A 19,058-nucleotide genomic window follows, 5' to 3' on the forward strand; every position below is an offset into this window, starting at 1 on the left:
GAGGCTGGAGGAATAGGGACATGATTTCATGAAAGTCTTTTTTTTTTTCTTTCTATGCCTTGCAATGGAACTGTAACTCCTACTTTTCACCCTGTATCACTATCCTCACTTCCATTTTTGGAACATTTAGCATTTATCAAGCAACATTCCATGGACTGCAGATGCATTTTCTTTTTCTTTTTTTTTTCTCTGAGACAGAGTCTCGCAATGTCACCCAGGCTGGAGCGCAGGGGCGTGATCTCGGCTCACTGCAACCTCCACCTCCCAGGTTCAAGCGATTCTCGTGCCTCAGGCTCTTGAGTAGCTGGGATTCCAGGCACCCGCTACCATGCCCAGCTAATTTTTGTATTTTTAGTAGAGATGGGGTTTCACCATCTTGGCCAGGCTGGTCTTAAACTCCTGATCTCAGGTGATCCACCCACTGTGGCCTCCCAAAGTGCTGAGATTACAGGCGTGAGCCACCGTGCCCGGCCTGCATATGCATTTTCTCATTCAGTCTGCACAACAACCCTATGAGGCAGTCTTTATTTTTTTTGAGACAGAGTCTCTGTCACCCAGGCTGGGGTGCAGGGGAGTGATGTCGGCTCACTGCAACCTCCGCCTCCCAGGTTCAAGTGATTCTCCTGCCTCAGCCTCCCAAGTAGCTGGGATTACAGGTGCGTGCCACCACAGTCAGCTAATTTTTGTATTTTTAGTAGAGATGGGGTTTCGCCATGTTGGCCAGGCTGGTCTCAAACTCCTGACCTCAGGTAATCTGCCCGCCTTGGCCTCCCAAAGTGCTGGGATTATAGACTGAGCTACTACTCCGAGCCATTTTTTTTTTTTTTTTTTTTTTTGACAGAGTCTCGCTCTGTCACCCAGGCTTGAGTGCAAGGGCGAGATCTCCGCTTACTGCAACCTCTGCCTCCTGGGTTCAAGCAGTTCTCCTGCCTCAGCCTCTCGAGTAGCTGGGATTACAGGCACCTGCCACTACACCCAGCTAATTTTTCTATGTTTAGTAGAGATGAGGTTTCACCACGTTACCCAGCCTGGTCTCAAACTCCTGAGCTCAAGCAATCGCCCATCTCGGCCTCCCAAAGTGTTGGGATTACAGGCTTGAGCCACTGTGCCTGGTTTTTTTTCTATGTTTCTTTTTTTTTTTTTTTTTTTTGAGATGGAGTCTTGCTCTGTTGCCCAGGCTGGAGTGCAATGGCGCAATCTCGGCTTACTGCAACTTCCACCTCCTGGGTTCAAGCGATTCTCCTGTGTCAGCCTCCCGAGTAGCTGGGACTACAGGCGCGTGCCACCATGCCCGGTTGACTTTTTGTATTTTTAGTAGAGACGGGATTTCACCATGTTAGCCAGGATGGTCTCCATCTCCTGACCTCGTGATCTGCCTGCCTCAGCCTCCTGAAGTGCTGGGATTACAGGCGTGAGCCACCGCGCCCAGCCAAGGCAGTCTTATGATCCATAAAACCTCATTTTATGGATGAGAAAACTGAGGTTCAGGGAGGCAAGCGGCTTGCCTGGGGTTGCAGCACATGTGAGTGGAGGAGCTGGGTATAAAGAAGAAGCCATGCCCCAACCTTTGTGCTGTGCTGCTGCTTCTTGGTTTGAGGGAGCCACAAACCACGACGCCAGCTCAAAGTCACACCCCCAGCATCACCCAGCCTCCTGGACTTTCCCTCACATTCCTTCTTGGCAAGACTGGTACTTTTCTAAACCTCAGTCTTAGTGGCTGCCGAGCCACTACTTGCGGCTCAGTTCCCCATCTGGGCCACTTCTTGGTTGAAGAAGAGGATTGTGCATCTCCACCTAGACCAGCCACCCAGGCAGTCCTTGTGCTGGCATTGAAGGGGAAGTGATCCATGGGACCTTCTGTGGGGAGGAGGCTTTGGAGCAAAAGAGGGCCCAAGCACCTGGACTCTTTTGTGGTCTCTCCTGCAACTTCTGTGGATGGCTGCAGGCAGGCCATTTCTTCCCTTTGAGCCTCAGTCTCGTAGACTAGAAAGTAAAGGTCAGGGGGACCTGTGGGTATCTGAAGAGTGCCATGGGTCCATCGCAGAGAGAGACAGGTGTCTCCTTCCTCTAGGAAGTTGGCCTCCAACGAGTTCCTGCCTTGTCCAGAAAGTATGCTGCCTAACAGCATCCGAACTTGCCCTGCCTGTTCAGCATTTTGATTGCTGAATTTATACTGTTCGTTTGCCTTTTTTTTTTTTTTTTTTTTTTTTTTTTGAGACGGAGTCTCGCTCTGTCGCCCAGGCTGGAGTGCTGTGGCCGGATCTCAGCTCACTGCAAGCTCCGCCTCCTGGGTTTACGCCATTCTCCTGCCTCAGCCTCCCGAGTAGCTAGGACTACAGGCGACCGCCACCTCGCCCGGCTAATTTTTTGTATTTTTTAGTAGAGACGGGGTTTCACCGTGTTAGCCAGGATGGTCTCGATCTCCTGACCTCGTGATCCGCTCGTCTCGGCCTCCCAAAGTGCTGGGATTACAGGCTTGAGCCACCGTGCCCGGCCCTTTTTTTTTTTTTTTTTTTGATAAGGAATCTGGCTCTGTCATCCAGGCTGGAGTGCAGTGGCAGGAACTCAGCTTACTGCAACCTCCACCTCCGAGGTTCAAGCGATCCTCTTGCCTCAGCCTTCTGAGTAATGAATTTTAGGTGCATGCCACCACACCCAGCTAAGTTTTGTATTTTTGTATTTTTTGGGTTTTTTGAGGTGGAGTCTCGCTCAGTCGCCCAGGCTGGAGTGCAGTGGCTCAATCTCAGCTCACTGCAAGCTCCGCCTCCTGGGTTCACACCATTCTCCTGACTCAGCCTCCCAAGTAGCTGGGACTACAGGTGCCTGCCACTATGCCCAGCTAATTTATTAATAAAAATAATTTTTTTTGAGACAGAGTCTCGCTCTGTTGCCCAGTCTGGAGTGCAGTGGCCCGATCTCAGCTCACTGCAAGCTCTGCCTCCTGGGTTTACACCATTCTCCTGCCTCAGCCTCCTGAGTAGCTGGGACTACAGGCGCCCGCCACCTCGCCCGGCCAGTTTTTTGTGTTTTTTAGTAGAGACCGGGTTTCACCATGTTAGCCAGGATGGTCTTGATCTCCTGACCTCGTGATCCACCCGTCTTAGCCTCCCAAAGTGCTGGGATTACAGGCTTGAGTCGCCACGCCAGGCCGCTAATTTTTTTTGTAAATTTTTGTATTTTTAGTAGAGATGGGGTTTCACCATGTTGGCCAGGCTGGTCTCAAACTCCTGACCTCAGGCGATCCACCCACCTCGGCCTCCCAAAGTGCTGGGATTTGCCTTCTTTGTGAGTGTTTTTTAAAGAATACTGGAGACCTTTCCTGGAGAGTTTCTCCTCTCCAGATGGCTCCAGAGCACCCCACGCTCAGGGCATGTCCCTGCCCAGCCAAGCTGTCTCCCTTTACTTCCTTTGCCTCCTCTCTCCCAATTATTTTGGCCCAAACTGATCAGGGCCACTGGCCTCTTCCAGGCAGGTTCTTCTGGCACTCCTCTGGTGGACCGCCCCCATCGGCCACGCTTGCCCTGCTCTCCAGTGATTCTGTGGCTCCTGGCTCTGTAGTCTCGCGGACAGCTATCTTTCCTGGGAAGATGTTCCTGGTGGGCCTGACAGGGGGCATTGCCTCAGGCAAGAGCTCAGTGATCCAGGTGTTCCAGCAGCTGGGCTGTGCAGTGATTGACGTGGACGTCATGGCCCGGCATGGTGAGTTGAAGGGGCAGGTTGGGGGTCCATGCACAGCAGCTCCCTGTGCTTCCGGCCTTCTGCCACACCTCCCTTTTTATAAGTCTCAGAGGAGGGGAAGGCTCCTGTCGACCCTGGTCTGACTTCTGTCCCTGCCCCATGCTTGCCATCTCTGCTCTTCTATTTTCCCTTTTTAGAAACCCCCCAGCTCTGCCCCATTACCAGCACAAGGGATCGTGTACACTCTGCTCTTCCTTCACTGCTTTCTCTCCCCTCATTTTGCTTTTGCTCCACCTGAAAGAAGCACCCCAGTTCCCCTATCATTTTGCCCCTGGTCACTGAGGTCCTCTGGCTGGCCCTGAGGCTCCAGGGAGTGACCCAGCTTTTTCCTCCTGCCACAGTTGTGCAGCCAGGATACCCTGCCCACCGGCGCATCGTAGAGGCCTTCGGCACTGAAGTCTTGCTGGAGAACGGCGACATAAATCGCAAGGTCCTGGGGGATCTGATCTTTAACCAACCTGACCGGCGGCAGCTGCTCAACGCCATCACCCACCCTGAGATCCGCAAGGAGATGATGAAGGAGACCTTCAAGTACTTCCTCCGGGGTGAGTGCCGGGGCCTGGGGCAGGGTTGGGGGCAACACCTTCTCCTTCCAGGGCCAGGGCCCTTCTCCTCTGCAGAAAGTTTGGCCAGGGTAGGGGAGCTGGTTATCCCAGCTGATGAGTTCATACTGCTTACTGGCACCCCCTCCACGCAGAGCCCCGTACCAGCCCCAGAGGAAAGAAGCACGTGCCCTCAGCTCTTAAGGAGGCTGACAGTTTAAAGAGAAGAGACACATGAGGCTTTCGAGCCATGAGCCCAGGAAGTAAGTTGGTTTTTCCAGTAGGGATGGGAGTAATAAGAGCTGGTGAATAATGGAGCCATAGATCTGAGTTCAAATCCCAACCCTGACAGTTTCTAGCTGTGTAACCTCATTGAGTGATCTAGCCCTCAGCTCACTTTTTCATCCATGCAGCGGGGATAATAATCTAACATGAGGCTGGGCACAGTGGCTCGTGCCTGTAATCCCAGCACTTTGGGAGGCTGAGGTAGGCAGATCACTTGCAGTCAGGAGTTCAAGACCAGCCTGGCCAACGTGGTGAAACCCTGTCTCTACTAAAAATACAAAAATTAGCTGGGCATGGTGGTGTGCACCTGTAATCCCAGCTACTTGGGAGGTTGAGGCAGGAGAAGCGCTTTAACCTGAGAGGTGGAGGTTGCAGTGAACCGAGATTGCACCCTGTACTCAGACTGTCTGGGCAACATAGCAAGACTCCATCTCAAAAAAAAAAAAAAAAAAAGAAAAGAAAAAGAAAAATTCCAACATGAGCATGTTAGGAAGACTGAGGGTCCAGGTCAGTAACTGTCAGTTATCACACGTGTAAACTGCAGTCAGGGGCAGGTTTGGGTCTGGCTGAGCCATCTGGGAAAGCAAGTTTGTAGACTGGAAATTGGGGAGGGACCAAGATGGCCAGGGCGGGTGGGGAAAGGGTGCTAAGTGGGGACTATCCTCTGCAGCTTGGGCTCCATGGAGAGTTAGGTGCAGGTGTGGGGACAGCCAGGCAGTGCCCAGATGGAAAAGAGGGGAGTATTTGAAAAGGAGGGGCCTGGGGCCAGTTGGCAAGAACCTTCTTCCAAGCTCTATGCCACGGTTCAAGCCCTGTTCTTTTTTATTTTATTTTATTTTATTTTTAGAGATGGGGTCTCACTATGCTGGCCAGAGTGGTCTCAAACTCCTGGCCTCAAGCAATCTTCCCACCTTGTCCTCCCAAAGTGCTGGGATTACGGGCATGAGCCACAGCACCTGGCCTAAGCCGTGTTCTTCAGGACAGCATTGCACAGGGGTGGCCTGATGCTTACTTTCCAGGATGGGGTCAATCACCAGGAGAAGTGGGAGGGAGGACAGAGGGTGGTGGCTTGGAAACTGGCAAAAGGCTGGCCTAGGGCTGCTGGAGATTTGCCTGCCAGCCTTTGGCACATGTGGCCTCCAGCCTGGTCCTCCGAGTTGAAGGCCTGGCTGCCTGTCTCCCCACTCTCAGTCATTACACTGAGACTTTACTTCCACAAGAGGAAGGGGGAGGTTTTTTTTTTAATTTTTATTTTTTGAGATGGAGTCTCGCTTTGTCACTCAGGCTGGAGTGCAGTGGCGCGATCTCAGCTCACTGCAACCTCCCTTCCCAGGTTCAAGCGATTCTTCTGCCCCCAGCCTCCCGAGTGGCTGGGACTACAGGCACATACTGCCACACCTGGTTAATTTTTGTATTTTTAGTAGAGATGGGATTTCACTCTATTGGCCAGGCTGGTCTCAAACTCCTGACCTCATGATCTACCTGCCTCGCCCTCCCAAAGTTCTGGGATTATAAGCTTGAGCCACTGTTCCTGGCTGGGGGAGCTTTTTACACTGTGACCATGGCCAAGCCCCTTATTCTGTCATGCCTTGAGTGGGCAACCTCCCCCACCCTCATCGCCCTCTGGCCAATACCTGCCTCCAAATGCGGGATGACTCAACAGACATCCATGATGCTGACCCCAACCCCCTCCCGGCCGGGCTGGAGCTGGCTCCCACATCTTGCCTGCTGAACCAATGTGTATGCTCCTTCTCAGCACTGCGCCACAGGCCTCCTCCCTGCCTCCCTCAAGGAGAGTCCTCCCTCTGGACTCTTTGTGCTGCCTCCTATGCTGCACCAGTATCCTTCCTGTCCCCCACCCAGAGTGAAGTCGTCTGCCTTTCATTCCTGCCCTTTCTGCATTCTCTCCCAGGCCAGTTACCGGTGCATCTGCAGGGCTTCCGGGCAGCACTGGCTCTCCCCTTCTGAAATTAAACATCGGATAATGTCACCCGCTCCAAAGCTCTTTCACTGTGTCATCCACCCAGCCTCCCGCCTCCCCAGCCACCACCACTTAAATAAAAGCCAGAGAGCCCTTTTCAGCTCGATAAGGTGAAAAATGGGGACGACAGCTGTGGCTTCCACAGTCCCAGTTTTTCCCTGATGAGTATAACAAATACAACTGTCAAAGTTGGTATAATCAAACGTCAGATAAGATCACCAGCTGTTGGGGACTTCTCTGTGTAGGCAGACGGATGTCTTAATAGAGTCAGGATGGTTTGCAGAGCTTATCAAGCAGGAGGGATGTGACAGCTGAATAGCCCTTTGCTGGTGAACCAAAGAGCTGACCATGTACTCCCCAGAGGGGCCGGAGAAAGGACGGTGAGGGGAGAGGAAGTGATGGGAGCTAAGCAGGAGAGGGAGATAAGAGGCCCAGAGAGGATCTGGTCTTGGCTTCTGCTCCAAGTTGGGGGGCGCACCGCACTGCTGGCCTCCCCCTGCAGCAGTAACTATCATTTTGGGGCACCTAGCGAGGAACTGGTGAAGGGTGCTGCGTGGTTCACATGTATTCAAGGCTCATTTCATCTTTACTATCATCCTGTGAAGTAAGTATTCTTTTTACTCATTTACACAGATGAGGTTTATATAGAAGGGGGCCCAAGGTCACATGGTGGGGAAGCGGGGGACTACCAACCAGGGTGTATCATCAGAGCCCATGGTTTTAAGCCCCTTGTTCAACTGTGGGTTTCTCTTGGGCTTACTGAGCAGCAGGTCCTGGGGAACAGGAAACCAAGCAGCTGAGATTGCCACCCCCTACCCCTATTGTCCTTGCATCACTTTGTGACACCCCTGGAATTGGTGTGATGTGTGTCTGGTTCTGTGCTTGGAAGTGTTTGGAGTGGGATGCTCCAAGGGTGCAGTCTCCTGCCCCAGCCAGGCCAGGGGTCTCTGGGCAGAGAAGCATTTCCCTGTCCATTACCCTCCTTGCTATCCTGGAGCCCTCCCAGCTTTGTACCCATGCACAGGGGTCACTGACCTAAAAAGAACGAGGAGCGTGTAGCCCACAGCAGCCTAGGGATGTGCTCATTCACAGTGGGTGAGGGTGCCTCCCTTGACTGGCCTTGGCTTATGGTAGGAGGTCCAGCCAGTGCCTTTTACCCTGCAGGAGTGTTATACAGTATTAGTCATAACTGCCCCCTCTGCCTCCAGATCCAGGCCTTACCCTGGCTGTAGGTCTGCCTCTGATGGGAGAAGCAGCTTCCTTCTGCTGGTGCTGCCCCCATGTGAGCCTCTCATGGAGAGTTGGTAGAGACAGCCCACCTTGGCTCTTGTCAGCAGAGCTGGGCCTGCAACCGGCTTTTTGGGGGAGAACCTATCTTTTGGGTGTTTTGTTTGTTTGTTTGTTTTTTCTGAGAAATAACAACTTGAGATTTAAGATCAAGGTGAACTAAACCCTTAGTGCCTTCCCTGATCGCCTCCTTGCCTCACACGGCCTGAGGCCTCTGCTTCAGCCCGCACAGTAGAATCTCCGTCTTCTTGTGCTGTGCTGGTCCTCATTCGTGGAATCCTCATCTTCACCTTCTCATTTTCAAGTGTCAAAAGACCTGCCCCCCTCTTTTCAAGGCCAGCACAAATGACAGCCCTTCTACAAGGTCTTCCCTGATCAGCCATCCAGAAATGATTTTTTGCAGCCTTCTGCTCTGCAGGGCATTGGAACCGGCTAGTGTGCAGGGTATGTGTGTCCTTGGAAGGCCTCTTGGATGGTAGGGCCCAGCATATCATCAATACCCAGCATGTGCTTGCAGAATTGAACTTGGGGGTTTTCCAACCTCTCCCCAGGATATCGCTACGTGATTCTGGATATCCCCCTGCTGTTTGAGACCAAGAAGTTGCTCAAGTACATGAAGCACACCGTGGTAGTATACTGGTGAGTGACCACTGGGGTATCTGGGAAACAGCCCACATCATTTTGCACTTTGCCCTTTCCCCCTGGGGCGACCAGGAGGCATGGGGGTTTGGGCAGCAGTGCCCAGGGTCTGTAGAAACCAATCTTTGTGCCTCATGCAGATAATCCTGGGGGCAGGTATGGAAAGGGATGGCCCCTGGGCTTCTCTAGTGTTTGGGGAGCGCTCCTCCTGCTGGCCATTGCAGGTACTTCAGCCCAGATGCCTCGCCTCGCCCTGGGCCACTGTTACTCAGTGGCTCCTTCTTCCTCCTGTAGCACTTTTATTACTTTGCACAGTTTGCCTGTCAGTGGGAGGTGGTCAGGACAGGTGTTGATATTCCTGAGTTACTGAAGATAAAATTAGAGAGGGGGTAGTTACGGAATGTGTCCAGGGTTACCCTTTGGCAACACCTGTTATGAGCAGAAGGTTTCGTGGAAGGGACTGTCACAGCCCAGCTAAGGAAGGAGCTTTGTTCTCAGAATTCCCCAGGACATGGAGCCAACCAGAATCCAGGTTTGACAAACAGAGGAGGATCAACCTGTGGGGGAAAATAAGTCCCTGTCCCAGTGGGGTGAGAGAGGAGATGAGTCCGCAGGTTATCTCTGCCACCCAGAAACTTCCGGATGCCACCCACAAGGACAGGAGACACACAGGTGGGCACTTGGCTCTGGCGGTATTTTGGGCATAGGTTGACTCTCAAGAGCTTAAGGCATAGGAGGCTCCCAGCACACTGGAGGCGTAGCCTGGAGTACTCAGTGCCCTGAAAATTCCCTTGCCATTCCCCCTGGGTCCCCATGGGCTCTCATTGAAAGCCCAGTCTGAATCCCTTGAGCCCAATGCAGGGACGCAGGCATCCTCTCAGCTCCCCTACCGGGCCGTGCTGCCTCACGTGAGTAAACCCGCAGCCTCTTTGGGTTCTTCATTCCCTGTTTGTGAGGCTGTCAACTAAGGTCAGGCAGACCCCACGAAGACCTGAAATTCTCTTCGCCTTAGTAGCACAACTGGAACTTTGTACCTAGGGATAAAAACATTTTTTTTTAAAGGATCTTAGAGGCCGGGTGCAGTGGCTCACGACTGTAATCCCACCACTTTGGGAGGCCGATGTGGGTGAATCACCTGAGGTCAAGAGTTCGAGACCAGCCTGGCCAACATGGTGAAACCCCGTCTCTACTAAAAATACAAAAACTAGCCAGACGTTGTGGCAGGTACCTGTAATCCCAGCTGCTTAGGAGGCTGAGGCCAGAGAATCGCTTGAACCCAGGAGGCGGAGGTTGCAGTGAACAGAGATTGCACCATTACACTCCAGCCTGCACGACAAAAGCAAGCAAAACTCCATCTCAAAAAAAAGGCTGGGTGCAGTGGCTCACACCTGTAATCCCAGCACTTTGGGAGGCCAAGGCGGGTGGATCACCTGAGGTCAGGAGTTCAAGACCAGCCTGACCAACATGGAGAAACCCCGTCTCTACTAAAAATACAAAAATTAGCCAGGCATGGTGGTGCGTGCCTGTAATCCCAGCTATTCGGGAGGCTGAGGTAGGAGAATCGCTTGAACCCAGGAGATGGAGGTTGCAGTGAGCCAAGATCGCGCCATTGCACTCCAGCCTGGGCAACAAGAATGAAACCCTGTCTCAAAAAAAAAAAAAAGGAAAAAAACACAAAGGCGGTGGCTCACACCTGTAATCCCAGCACTTTGGGAGGCCAAGGTAGGTGGATCATGAGGTCAGGAGATCATGACCATCCTGGCTAACACAGTGAAACCCCATCTCTACTAAAAATACAAAAAAAAATTAGCTGAGCATGGTGGCGGGTGCCTGTAGTCCCAGCTATTCGGGAGGATGAGGCAGGAGAATGACGTGAACCCTGGAGGCAGAGCTTGCAGTGAGCTGAGATTGCACCACTGCACTCCAGTCTGGGCGACAGAGCGAGACTCCATCTCAAAAAAATAAAAGAAAAAGGATCTTAGAGTGTAGAGGAGAAGACATACAGAGCAGGGGCCGACACCTGCATGTGCAGTTGCCAGATGACCCTGCGCCCACCTCTGGCTGTTTGTCCTTCCTGTGCTTTGCTTTTTTTTTTTTTTGAGTTGGAGTCTCACTCTGTCACCCAGGCTGGAGTGCAGTGGCGTGATCTCAGCTCACTGCAATCTCTGCCTCCCAGGTTCAAGTGATTCTCCTGCCTCAGCCTCCTGAGTAGCTGGGACTACAGGCACACGCCACCATGCCTGGCTAAGTTTTGTATTTTTAGTAGAGACGGGGTTTCACCATGTTGGTCAGGCTGGTCTTGAACTCCTGTCCTCGTGATCCTCCTGCCTCAGCCTCCCAAAGTGCTGGGATTACAGGCATAAGCCACTGTGCCCGGCCCTTCCTGTGCTTTTCTTTGAGGTTGGTCTATTTGCCAAGAGCAGAGGTGGCCATCAGTTTTGGTGGGTGAGTGGGGCTTTGTTGATCATGTGTGCTCTCCAGGAAACCTTCAGCCCCACTCACCAGCCAGAGGAGCCTTTGCCAGGGTCCTGGGTGCCACTCATGCCCTGCTTTCAGTGGGTATGGGTGTATAACTCGAGAGATGCCAGAGAGGTGGTGATGCTTTTCACCAGAGGGATCTAGGCTTTACAAAAATAAGGACTCCCTTGTGGATTTCTTCAACTGAAAGACTACCCCTGATGCATTTGAAGTTACTTAGGACATCTCCCAAAGTGTGATTGTACCAAAACATTATTTCATGCTGTTTTCTTTTTTTTTAAGACAGAGTGTCACTTTGTCACTCAGGCTGGAGTGCAGTGGCATGACCACAGCTTACTACAGCCTCAACCTCCTGGGCTCAAGAAGTCCTCCCACCTCAGCCTCTTGAGTAGCTGGGATTGCAAGCATGCATCATCACACTTGACTAATTTTTTATTTTTTGTAGAGATTGGGTCTTGCTGTGTGACCCAGGCTGGTCTCAAGCTCCTGGGTTCAGTGATCCTCCTCCTTGGCCTCCCAAAGTGCTGAGATTATAGGCATGAGCCACTGTGCCCAGCCAATTTCATGTTTTTGAAAAATTTGTCGATTGTGGAATAAGTGGGTAAAAATCCTATTACCACAAATTGTACCAAGCCTTAGACTAACTAGGATGGGACCATTTCTGAGCCCCAGGAAGGGCTGTTGGAGGTGCTGCCCCACATCCAGGAGGCTCTGTGGTCTGGGCCACACCTTCAGGAGGATGTACACCTACTGGGAGCCCCAGGCCATCTCCATTCTCACACTAGATTCTCCAACCCACAGATACGTGGTCTCCCTGATGAAGGCTGGATTTAGTTGTTCTCAGCCAGGCAGGTATTGGCACCACAATGGCAACAGTACACTGAACCCATAACAGAGGAAATCTATAGCTTGTGTAGTTCATTTTCATGGCGAGTGGCTGCACTTGTTTCTGGCCTCACTTGGTCTGCTTCCCAGAATCCCTAAGAAGGGACCAAACTGCTGAGGTGGGAGGATCGCTTGAGCCCAGGAGTTTGAGACCAGTGTAGGCAACACAGCAAGACGTTGTCTCTATATTTATTTAAAAAACAAACAAACAAACAAACAAACACCACGCGCAGTGGCTCACGCCTGTAATCCCAGCACTTTGGGAGGCCGATGCAGGCGGATCACCTGAGGTCAGGATGGCCAACATGGTGAAACCCCATCTCTACTAAAAATGCAAAAATTAGCCAGGCATGGTATTGTATGCATGTAATCCCAGCTACTTGGGAGGCTGAGCCAGGAAGATCTCTTGAACCCAGGAGGCAGAGGCTTCAGTGAGCAGAGACTGTGCCACTGCACTCCAGCCTGGGCAAGCGAGACTCCATCTCAAAAACAAAAAAACAAAATACAAAAATTAGCTGGGCGTGGTGGCACATGCTGGTAATCCCTGCTACTCAGGAGGCTGAGGCAGGAGAATCATTTGAACCCAGAGGGTAGAGGTTGCAGTGAGCCAAGATCATGCCACTACACTCCAGCGTGGGTGACAGAGTGAGATTCTGTCTCAGGAAAAAAAAAAAAAAAAAAGAAGGAACCAAACTGTAGTGATCAAACCCTTCCATTTTATAACTGGGAAAACTCAGGCCTAGTGACACGGCAGAAAGACCCCAAATGGTAGAAAACAGCTGCTGCAACCCTTTCTGCTCTTGTCCTCATTGAGGGGCTTAAGTAGCTCTTAGAGCTAGAGGGGTGTTAGAGATAACCCCGCTGGGAGGACTGACTGTAGCCCAAGGCAAGAGAGGGAGTTTCCTGAGGAAGGACCCAGATGGTGACCTCAGGGTGGGTGAAGGACGTATTCTTTAAATTTCTCTTGGAGTTGGGAGACTTGGTATTGTTCAACCTAATCTGCAGTGCTGAATCCTGTCCCACAACTAAGGGGACTAATTCTCATGTCCTTGATCCTCTTTGAAGCACCTTGGGCTTGTCTGTCCCATATGATCAGTGGCATTAAGCACAACAGATACCATCTCAGCACAGTCCTTTTACTCTAAATGTTCAGGGAGGGGTGTAGCAGCAAGGAGAGGGGTCTTTGTGATGGCCCAAGGAGATATTTTTGATACTGCAGGCCCAGGCCCCCAGGGGAACCGCAGGAAGCGTCTAGCTCACAGGCATAGGCCTTTCAGTAAAGGTCACCCATCCAGGGATCCAGGATGTAGCCGGTTCCAGATGATGAAATCTTCCCACTTTATGACTGGGGAATCTCAGGTCTAGTAGCAAAGCAAAGAGACCGCAGATGGCAAAACAAAAACAAAAACAAAACAACCTGGGGCCAGAGTTCCCCTCCTGGTTTGTATTAAGGGGTTTTGGTAGCCCATAGAGCTCTGGAGTCCTCGCTGTCAGTGGAGTGGGGTGGGTGGCAGCCAGTGAGCTTCCAGGCCTCCCTCCCTGGCTGTGGGACCCTGAGTAGCCCAGAGCAGGGTAGGGCTGGAGGGAAGATCCCGTCCCCATACTCTCTTCTCCAGGCTGGGCCTGGCAGGGCTGCCTACCCCTGTAACTTGGGGTGAGAGGGAGGCAGGACCTACAGTGCCCTTTTGCCCTGTCCTTAGTGACCGGGACACACAGCTGGCGCGGCTGATGCGGCGGAACAGCCTGAACCGCAAGGACGCAGAGGCCCGCATCAATGCCCAGCTGCCCCTGACAGACAAGGCCCGCATGGCCCGCCATGTCCTAGACAACTCGGGCGAGTGGAGCGTCACCAAACGCCAGGTCATCCTCTTGCACGCTGAGTTGGAACGCTCCCTGGAATACCTGCCTCTGAGGCTCGGGGTCCTCACAGGGCTCGCTGCCATTGCCAGCCTCCTCTACCTGCTCACCCGCTACCTTCTGCCTTACGCCTAGCAAGGCACTCAAGGCAGGGAGCCCCAGGCCTCTCTCTGTCTCCTTGGAGGCTGAAGCCAGGTAACACATCCTGTTTCCTCCCAGCCCCCTCCACACCCACACCCACACACACACACACACACACACACACACACACGGACGGACTCTCTGAATTGGGGCTGGGCCTCTGCACCAGGCCATCCCTTCTCTGCAGTGTATCCTGTTTGAGGTCAAGAAACAGCCTGCTCTCCTTTCCACCTTCCCCAAGCACCACCTACAGAACAGCAGCTGTGATGGTATGTGAAAGCAGCAGTCAGAGACTGCTATACATTTCTGTAGGCGGGGGTAGGGAGTACTGGCTCTGTGGCCCTCCTCAGAGCTGGGAGGCAAAGGGTTCACTGGGCTGGAACCCTCTCTCAGCACCTACCCCATTATGGCTTAAACCTCCTCAGTGGACCACGGAAAATCATGTTGGACCAAGGGTTTCCATGTTCAAACAGAGTCAACAAGGCCCTCCCCTAGGTTGAGCTCCCGGCCAGCACGCAGCAAGGATTCTCTCGTGGGTAACGCTGTAGCAGGCAGGGCCAGCCTCTTCTGGGAGACCCCTCTCCCCATGTAGGGTTTGTGCAGTGCTCTCTCATCCTGCTCATTGCCTCCCACCCCTACTCCTCACCTGGACCTCTTGGTATTCCATGTGCACCATGCTTGCTATTTCTTGCCTCTGTGCCTTCAACCTGCTGCTCCTGGTCTGGGATACCTTTTATTTTCTTTATTTTTTTTTCTCTCTCTCTTTTTTTTTTTTTTTTTTTTTTTTTAAACATACAACTAACTCTCAGTTCAGGCACTGTTTGAAGCCCCAGGCTGGGTTAGGTGGTCTAGGATACCAACTCCCCCTCAACGTTTCACCTTAATCCAACAGTACAGTAATTAGCTAAAACTTGCCTGGTTTTTCCTACTAGGCTGTAAGCCCTCAGGGGACAGGGACAGTGTCTTACTCATCTCTGTGTTCTTAGTGCAGAGCCTGGCCCGCTGTTGGTGTTTAATAAAGTGTGTTGATCTGAAATGCCCCAGACCAACTAAGGTTCCCAGACTTGGCTTCTTCCCACACCGGACTGGAGTCCTCCCAGAGCCCAGCAGGAGGGAGGGCCCCAGGAGGTACACTCACCATCAGGCTTCTCCCTGGGTCCCAGTAGGACTGCAGCCAGGCCCAAGGTACCTTTGTGAGAGGTGGATAGAGGGGCTGGGGCAGCTTCACACCTTCTTGCCCTGCCTTCCCATCTGCCTTCCCCAACCCAATTAGACCAGCGCAGACATCAGCCTTCCCTGCCAGGGCCTGCAGACCTGCTGACGTGTTGATCCTGCAGCCAGAAGCCTATTAAGTCTAGAAATGAGTGTGACGGATGCGAATGCTGTGGTGGCCATACTTAGTGCCCCCTTTCCCAGAGCTGCTTGTGCTGAGTCTAGCTCATTAACTTACTGCAAACCCCTAAGGGGCAAAGAAGGGCCAGGTAAGGCAGTGGTGGGCTGCCGGATGGGTGGCCAGGCAGGATGCGGGTGGCAGGAGCCTGCCGCTCCCTCGGTTTGGTGCGATCCTACAGGAGGGGGAAAGGAGAGGGAAGGTATGGACCCCCACAGTGCCCTGTCACCCCAATAATTGAGGAAATGGCACTTCCTTGTATCCACAGTATGCCAGGCACTGCTGGATGTGTAAGGCCCTATGGTTAACATAACACTGATTATTTCCATCCCAGGTTCAGAAAGCTGGATTTGGTCCAGGTTGCAGAGCCAGGCTTCTGAACTCTCTTCTGTGCCCTGAGCCTCTTGTCAGGAGGAGCTGGAGCCTGGGGTTGGGGCTCGGGCTGGGGTTCTGGCTCTGCTTGCCATGTGACCTCCTGCCTTTAGGTTTTTTTTTGTTGTTGAGATGGAGTCTCGCCCTGTCGCCCAGGCTGGAGTGCAGTGGCGCCATCTCTGCTCACTGCAAGCTCTGCCTCCCGGGTTCATGCCGTTCTCCTGCCTCAGCCTCCCGAGTAGCTGGGACTATAGGCGCCTGCCACCACGCCCGGCCAATTTTGTGTGTGTGTGTGTGTATTTTTTTAGTAGAGAGGGGTTTCACCTTGTTAGCCAGGATGGTCTTGATCTCCTGATCTCGTAATGCGCCCGCCTTGGCCTCACAAACTGCTGGGATTACAGGCGTGAGCCACCGCACCCGGCCCCGCCTTTAGTTTCTACTCATACATCATAAGGCTTCATAGTGGAGGACACTGAAAACCCTTAGCAAACTGTAAAGTTCCAGAGAATTAACTTCTTCCCTGACCCAGTGAGCTGAGCTTGAAGCAGGAATGTCAGAGCATGGCAGGTGTGGAGAAACCTCTGATTCGACCCTGCCCTGTCCGGGCCTCACCACAGCTCCCTCTCCAGCTCCTCTTGCCTCCCTGCCTCGGGCTCCCCTTGCTGGCCTTGGGGGTCCAAGGCGGCCTTAAAAGAAGGCCTACTTTCTGCGAAGGGGACTTGAGGTTGAAGCGGCTCAGCAACCTCAGAGGTCGGGCCACCGGTACCCAGGCCCGCGCCCGAGTCGGCGGCCTGCCGTTCGGCCGGCAGGTGGCAGCACGCTCCCAGGCTGGGCCGGGCCTCCGCGGCGGGCCCTCGCCGAACCACCTAACTGTCGTCCTCCCGGGCCGCGGGCGGCCTCAGACTCCTGCCGAGCTGCTGCCGCGGGAGCGCGGGCCGGGTGGGCGCGGAGGCTCTGCCTGACTGCAGGCGCTAACTTAAAAGCTGAGTTGTTCCCCCAAGTCCTCTGAGCCTGGGCCGCGGGCCCCGGGTACCAAAGAATGTGTCCCCTCTGCCCACCCACCGCGAAGGCCACGGGACGCTGCAGCCTCCGCGTTCCGTTCCCTCACTTTGGGCCTTAGCACCTGGCGCGGAGCAATCAGGACACCAGCGAGGGTGCAGACGCACACACCTTCTGGCGGGGGACAAAGGGCACAGGCAGTCCTCTAAAACACCCCCACCCTCAGGCCCAGCTGGTCCGAGGGTCATTCGCAGTTTCACAGTTTACAAAGCACGTTCCGGTTATCCCCTTGAAATCTCCCAGCTGTGTGAGGGAGACAGGTCCAGAATTTTACAGAGGCTCAGAGGTTGAGCCAAGGGGCCCAAGTAGCCAACAGGTATAACCACCAAGCTTCTGGACTCCCAGTACAGTGCTCGTCTGGCTATCTGCACTGCCCCCGTTATACACTTTGGCTATTTAGTAATTGGCAACTCTTCAAATGTTCATTCTCTCTCTCTCCTCATAGGGGGCAGGGCAGAGGCAGGGGAAGGTTTGGAGCATTCCATGATGAGATTCCATGGCTAGAAATTGAATGGGAGCAGGATAGGCGTGCTGCGGAGCACCCCTAGTTCTTGCAAAGGCACTTTAGGTCAGAAGGAAACAGTCTCAGAGCAGAAGGGGGAATGCGATGGCAGTGATGACTTCAGGCCATGGGGGCATACAGGAGTGGGCAGGGAGACCTCCGGACATGGTGGAAGAGAAGGAGCAAAAGGAAAGAGGTGATGTGGTGCTATAGGTTGCTTTCCTGCTCCCTCCAGGAGAGACGTGGCTGGTGGTTCCTCATCCCACCTGCAGAGCTGAGGCTGCACCCAGCTGGGACTCAAACCACCTCTCTTTGCTCCCCACCTTCCCTTCCCCTCCCAGTCACTCAGATTCCAATACAATTTCCAGCTAACCAGCATGTCGATAGAACAAGTCAGGCGGCCGGATTGCTGGCCAATTACAGGAAATCATTCTGCTCCACAGCTCAGTGCTCAGGGAGGGAGAGAGAGGGAGGGATTTCAAGGGAGCAGGCGCCCAGTTTGCAGGCTGGGAACGGGCTTCAGGCAGAAAGCTGGGAGTACTGCAGCCCCCTACCCCTGAGGGGTGGAGGGTGGAGAGGCTCCTGGGGGGCAGTCCAGCCCTAGGCTCATCCTCAGCCTTATGTGGAGCTCTGGATCCAACTTCTGTGTGATGGGGAGATTGGTGGCCCTAGCCACTAAGAGAGACTGAGCTGGGAGCTGAGTGTGGATGAGGGTCCGGAAAGCGAGACATCTTAGTGTCAAAAGGGATAGAAGCTGAAATAGCGGGACCACCCTCTCCCAGAGCCCTGTGCACCGAGGAGTGGGCGTCTGATGGCCTGGAGGCTGGGGTCCACACAAGTAAGACCTGTGCTCTCACAGCCTGCTGTGGGCCAAGGGGGTACCTAGGAGGACAGGGGAAGGGGTTGACAGGGAGGGGGGAGGAAAGGGGCTACAGCCCGCAGCTGAGTGAACTAGCAGCAGCCTCATCTGGTGAAGAAGTAAGTCTTCCACCCCAGAAGGTAGGGTACAGAAATGTGGGAGAGGCCAAGGGCCCCCGCCCTCACTGTCCCAGCTCCTCCGCCTCAGCTCCCGCCTCTGACTCTCAAGAAAATTTCACTCAGACGAAAGGACCCCAGCTCCCTTCCTCTTTCCTTGGGTCTGAATCTACCTCTGCCCTCTATGCTGACCTGGATGCCTCTTTGCCAGCCCCACCTCCTCCCATCACATCTCTACCAGAACTGTTCCTGTGCCCCAGGCTGCCCTACCCCGCTGACCAGAGATGCTCTGCCTTGCGCACAATGGTGAGCTTTTCTTCCCAGCCCTTCCCCTCTACCCTCAAAGGACTGGAAGATCCTTGAGGAAGAGAAACTTCCCCGTGGGCTAACTTCACCCAGTGAATGACTATTGTTGCTGTTTGTTTTGAACCCCCAAAAAGGCAACTGTGACCCAATAATCTCCTCCTCTGCTTCAAGCTGTGGCCACCTCCCGGGCCTTCTCCAACCCCTCAGGATCTCACTGCGCTTCTCCCAATTCCCAGCCCTCCCCTTCAGACCCCTCCAAGTGGGTCCTGGGATGGATTCACTGGCAGCTCTTTGGCCAACCCAAGAGCAGAAGGGTGGACAGATGTGGGAGAGCAGACGGGCTTTGGAGCCCAGTGCACCCAGCATCCAGTGGCGCTCAGGAAAGACCTGAGTGATTGCACGGAACAGCAAGGCAATCTTCAAAGTTTATTTAGAGAGGTGCTTGGGGAGAGCAGGGTCAGGGCCCAGTGACCCCTCCTTCCCCAGGTTCTTTAGCCTAGTACACAGGCTCACACTCCGCGGTGGAGGTGTTGGGGTCGGCCCTGTGTGTGACCCCCGCTTGGAACACGATGGCCGCCCCTCCACTCAGATGAACTGAGCTGAAGCCGCGGCTCCCGGGCT

The 19,058-nt window shown here is 53.6% G+C and overlaps 1 protein-coding gene across 2 annotated transcripts in view; it reads left to right on the forward strand.

Annotated features, from left to right (window-relative positions):
• The window catches only part of DCAKD (dephospho-CoA kinase domain containing), a 29,144-nt gene extending 14,262 nt beyond the window's left edge, over nucleotides 1-14,882 (forward strand). For both annotated transcript variants that reach the window (XM_008012365.3, XM_008012367.3), the window contains exons 2-5: nucleotides 3,469-3,699; nucleotides 4,080-4,283; nucleotides 8,385-8,472; nucleotides 13,536-14,882. In XM_008012365.3, the coding sequence (XP_008010556.1) occupies nucleotides 3,588-3,699; nucleotides 4,080-4,283; nucleotides 8,385-8,472; nucleotides 13,536-13,827 (696 nt within the window). In that variant the 5' untranslated portion in view covers nucleotides 3,469-3,587 and the 3' untranslated portion in view covers nucleotides 13,828-14,882. The remainder of the gene's footprint in view (nucleotides 1-3,468; nucleotides 3,700-4,079; nucleotides 4,284-8,384; nucleotides 8,473-13,535) is intronic.
• Nucleotides 14,883-19,058: the final 4,176 nt, after the last annotated feature.

This window comes from Chlorocebus sabaeus, chromosome 16, assembly GCF_047675955.1.
Source record: "Chlorocebus sabaeus isolate Y175 chromosome 16, mChlSab1.0.hap1, whole genome shotgun sequence".
In the NCBI taxonomy this organism is placed as follows: domain Eukaryota; kingdom Metazoa; phylum Chordata; class Mammalia; order Primates; family Cercopithecidae; genus Chlorocebus; species Chlorocebus sabaeus.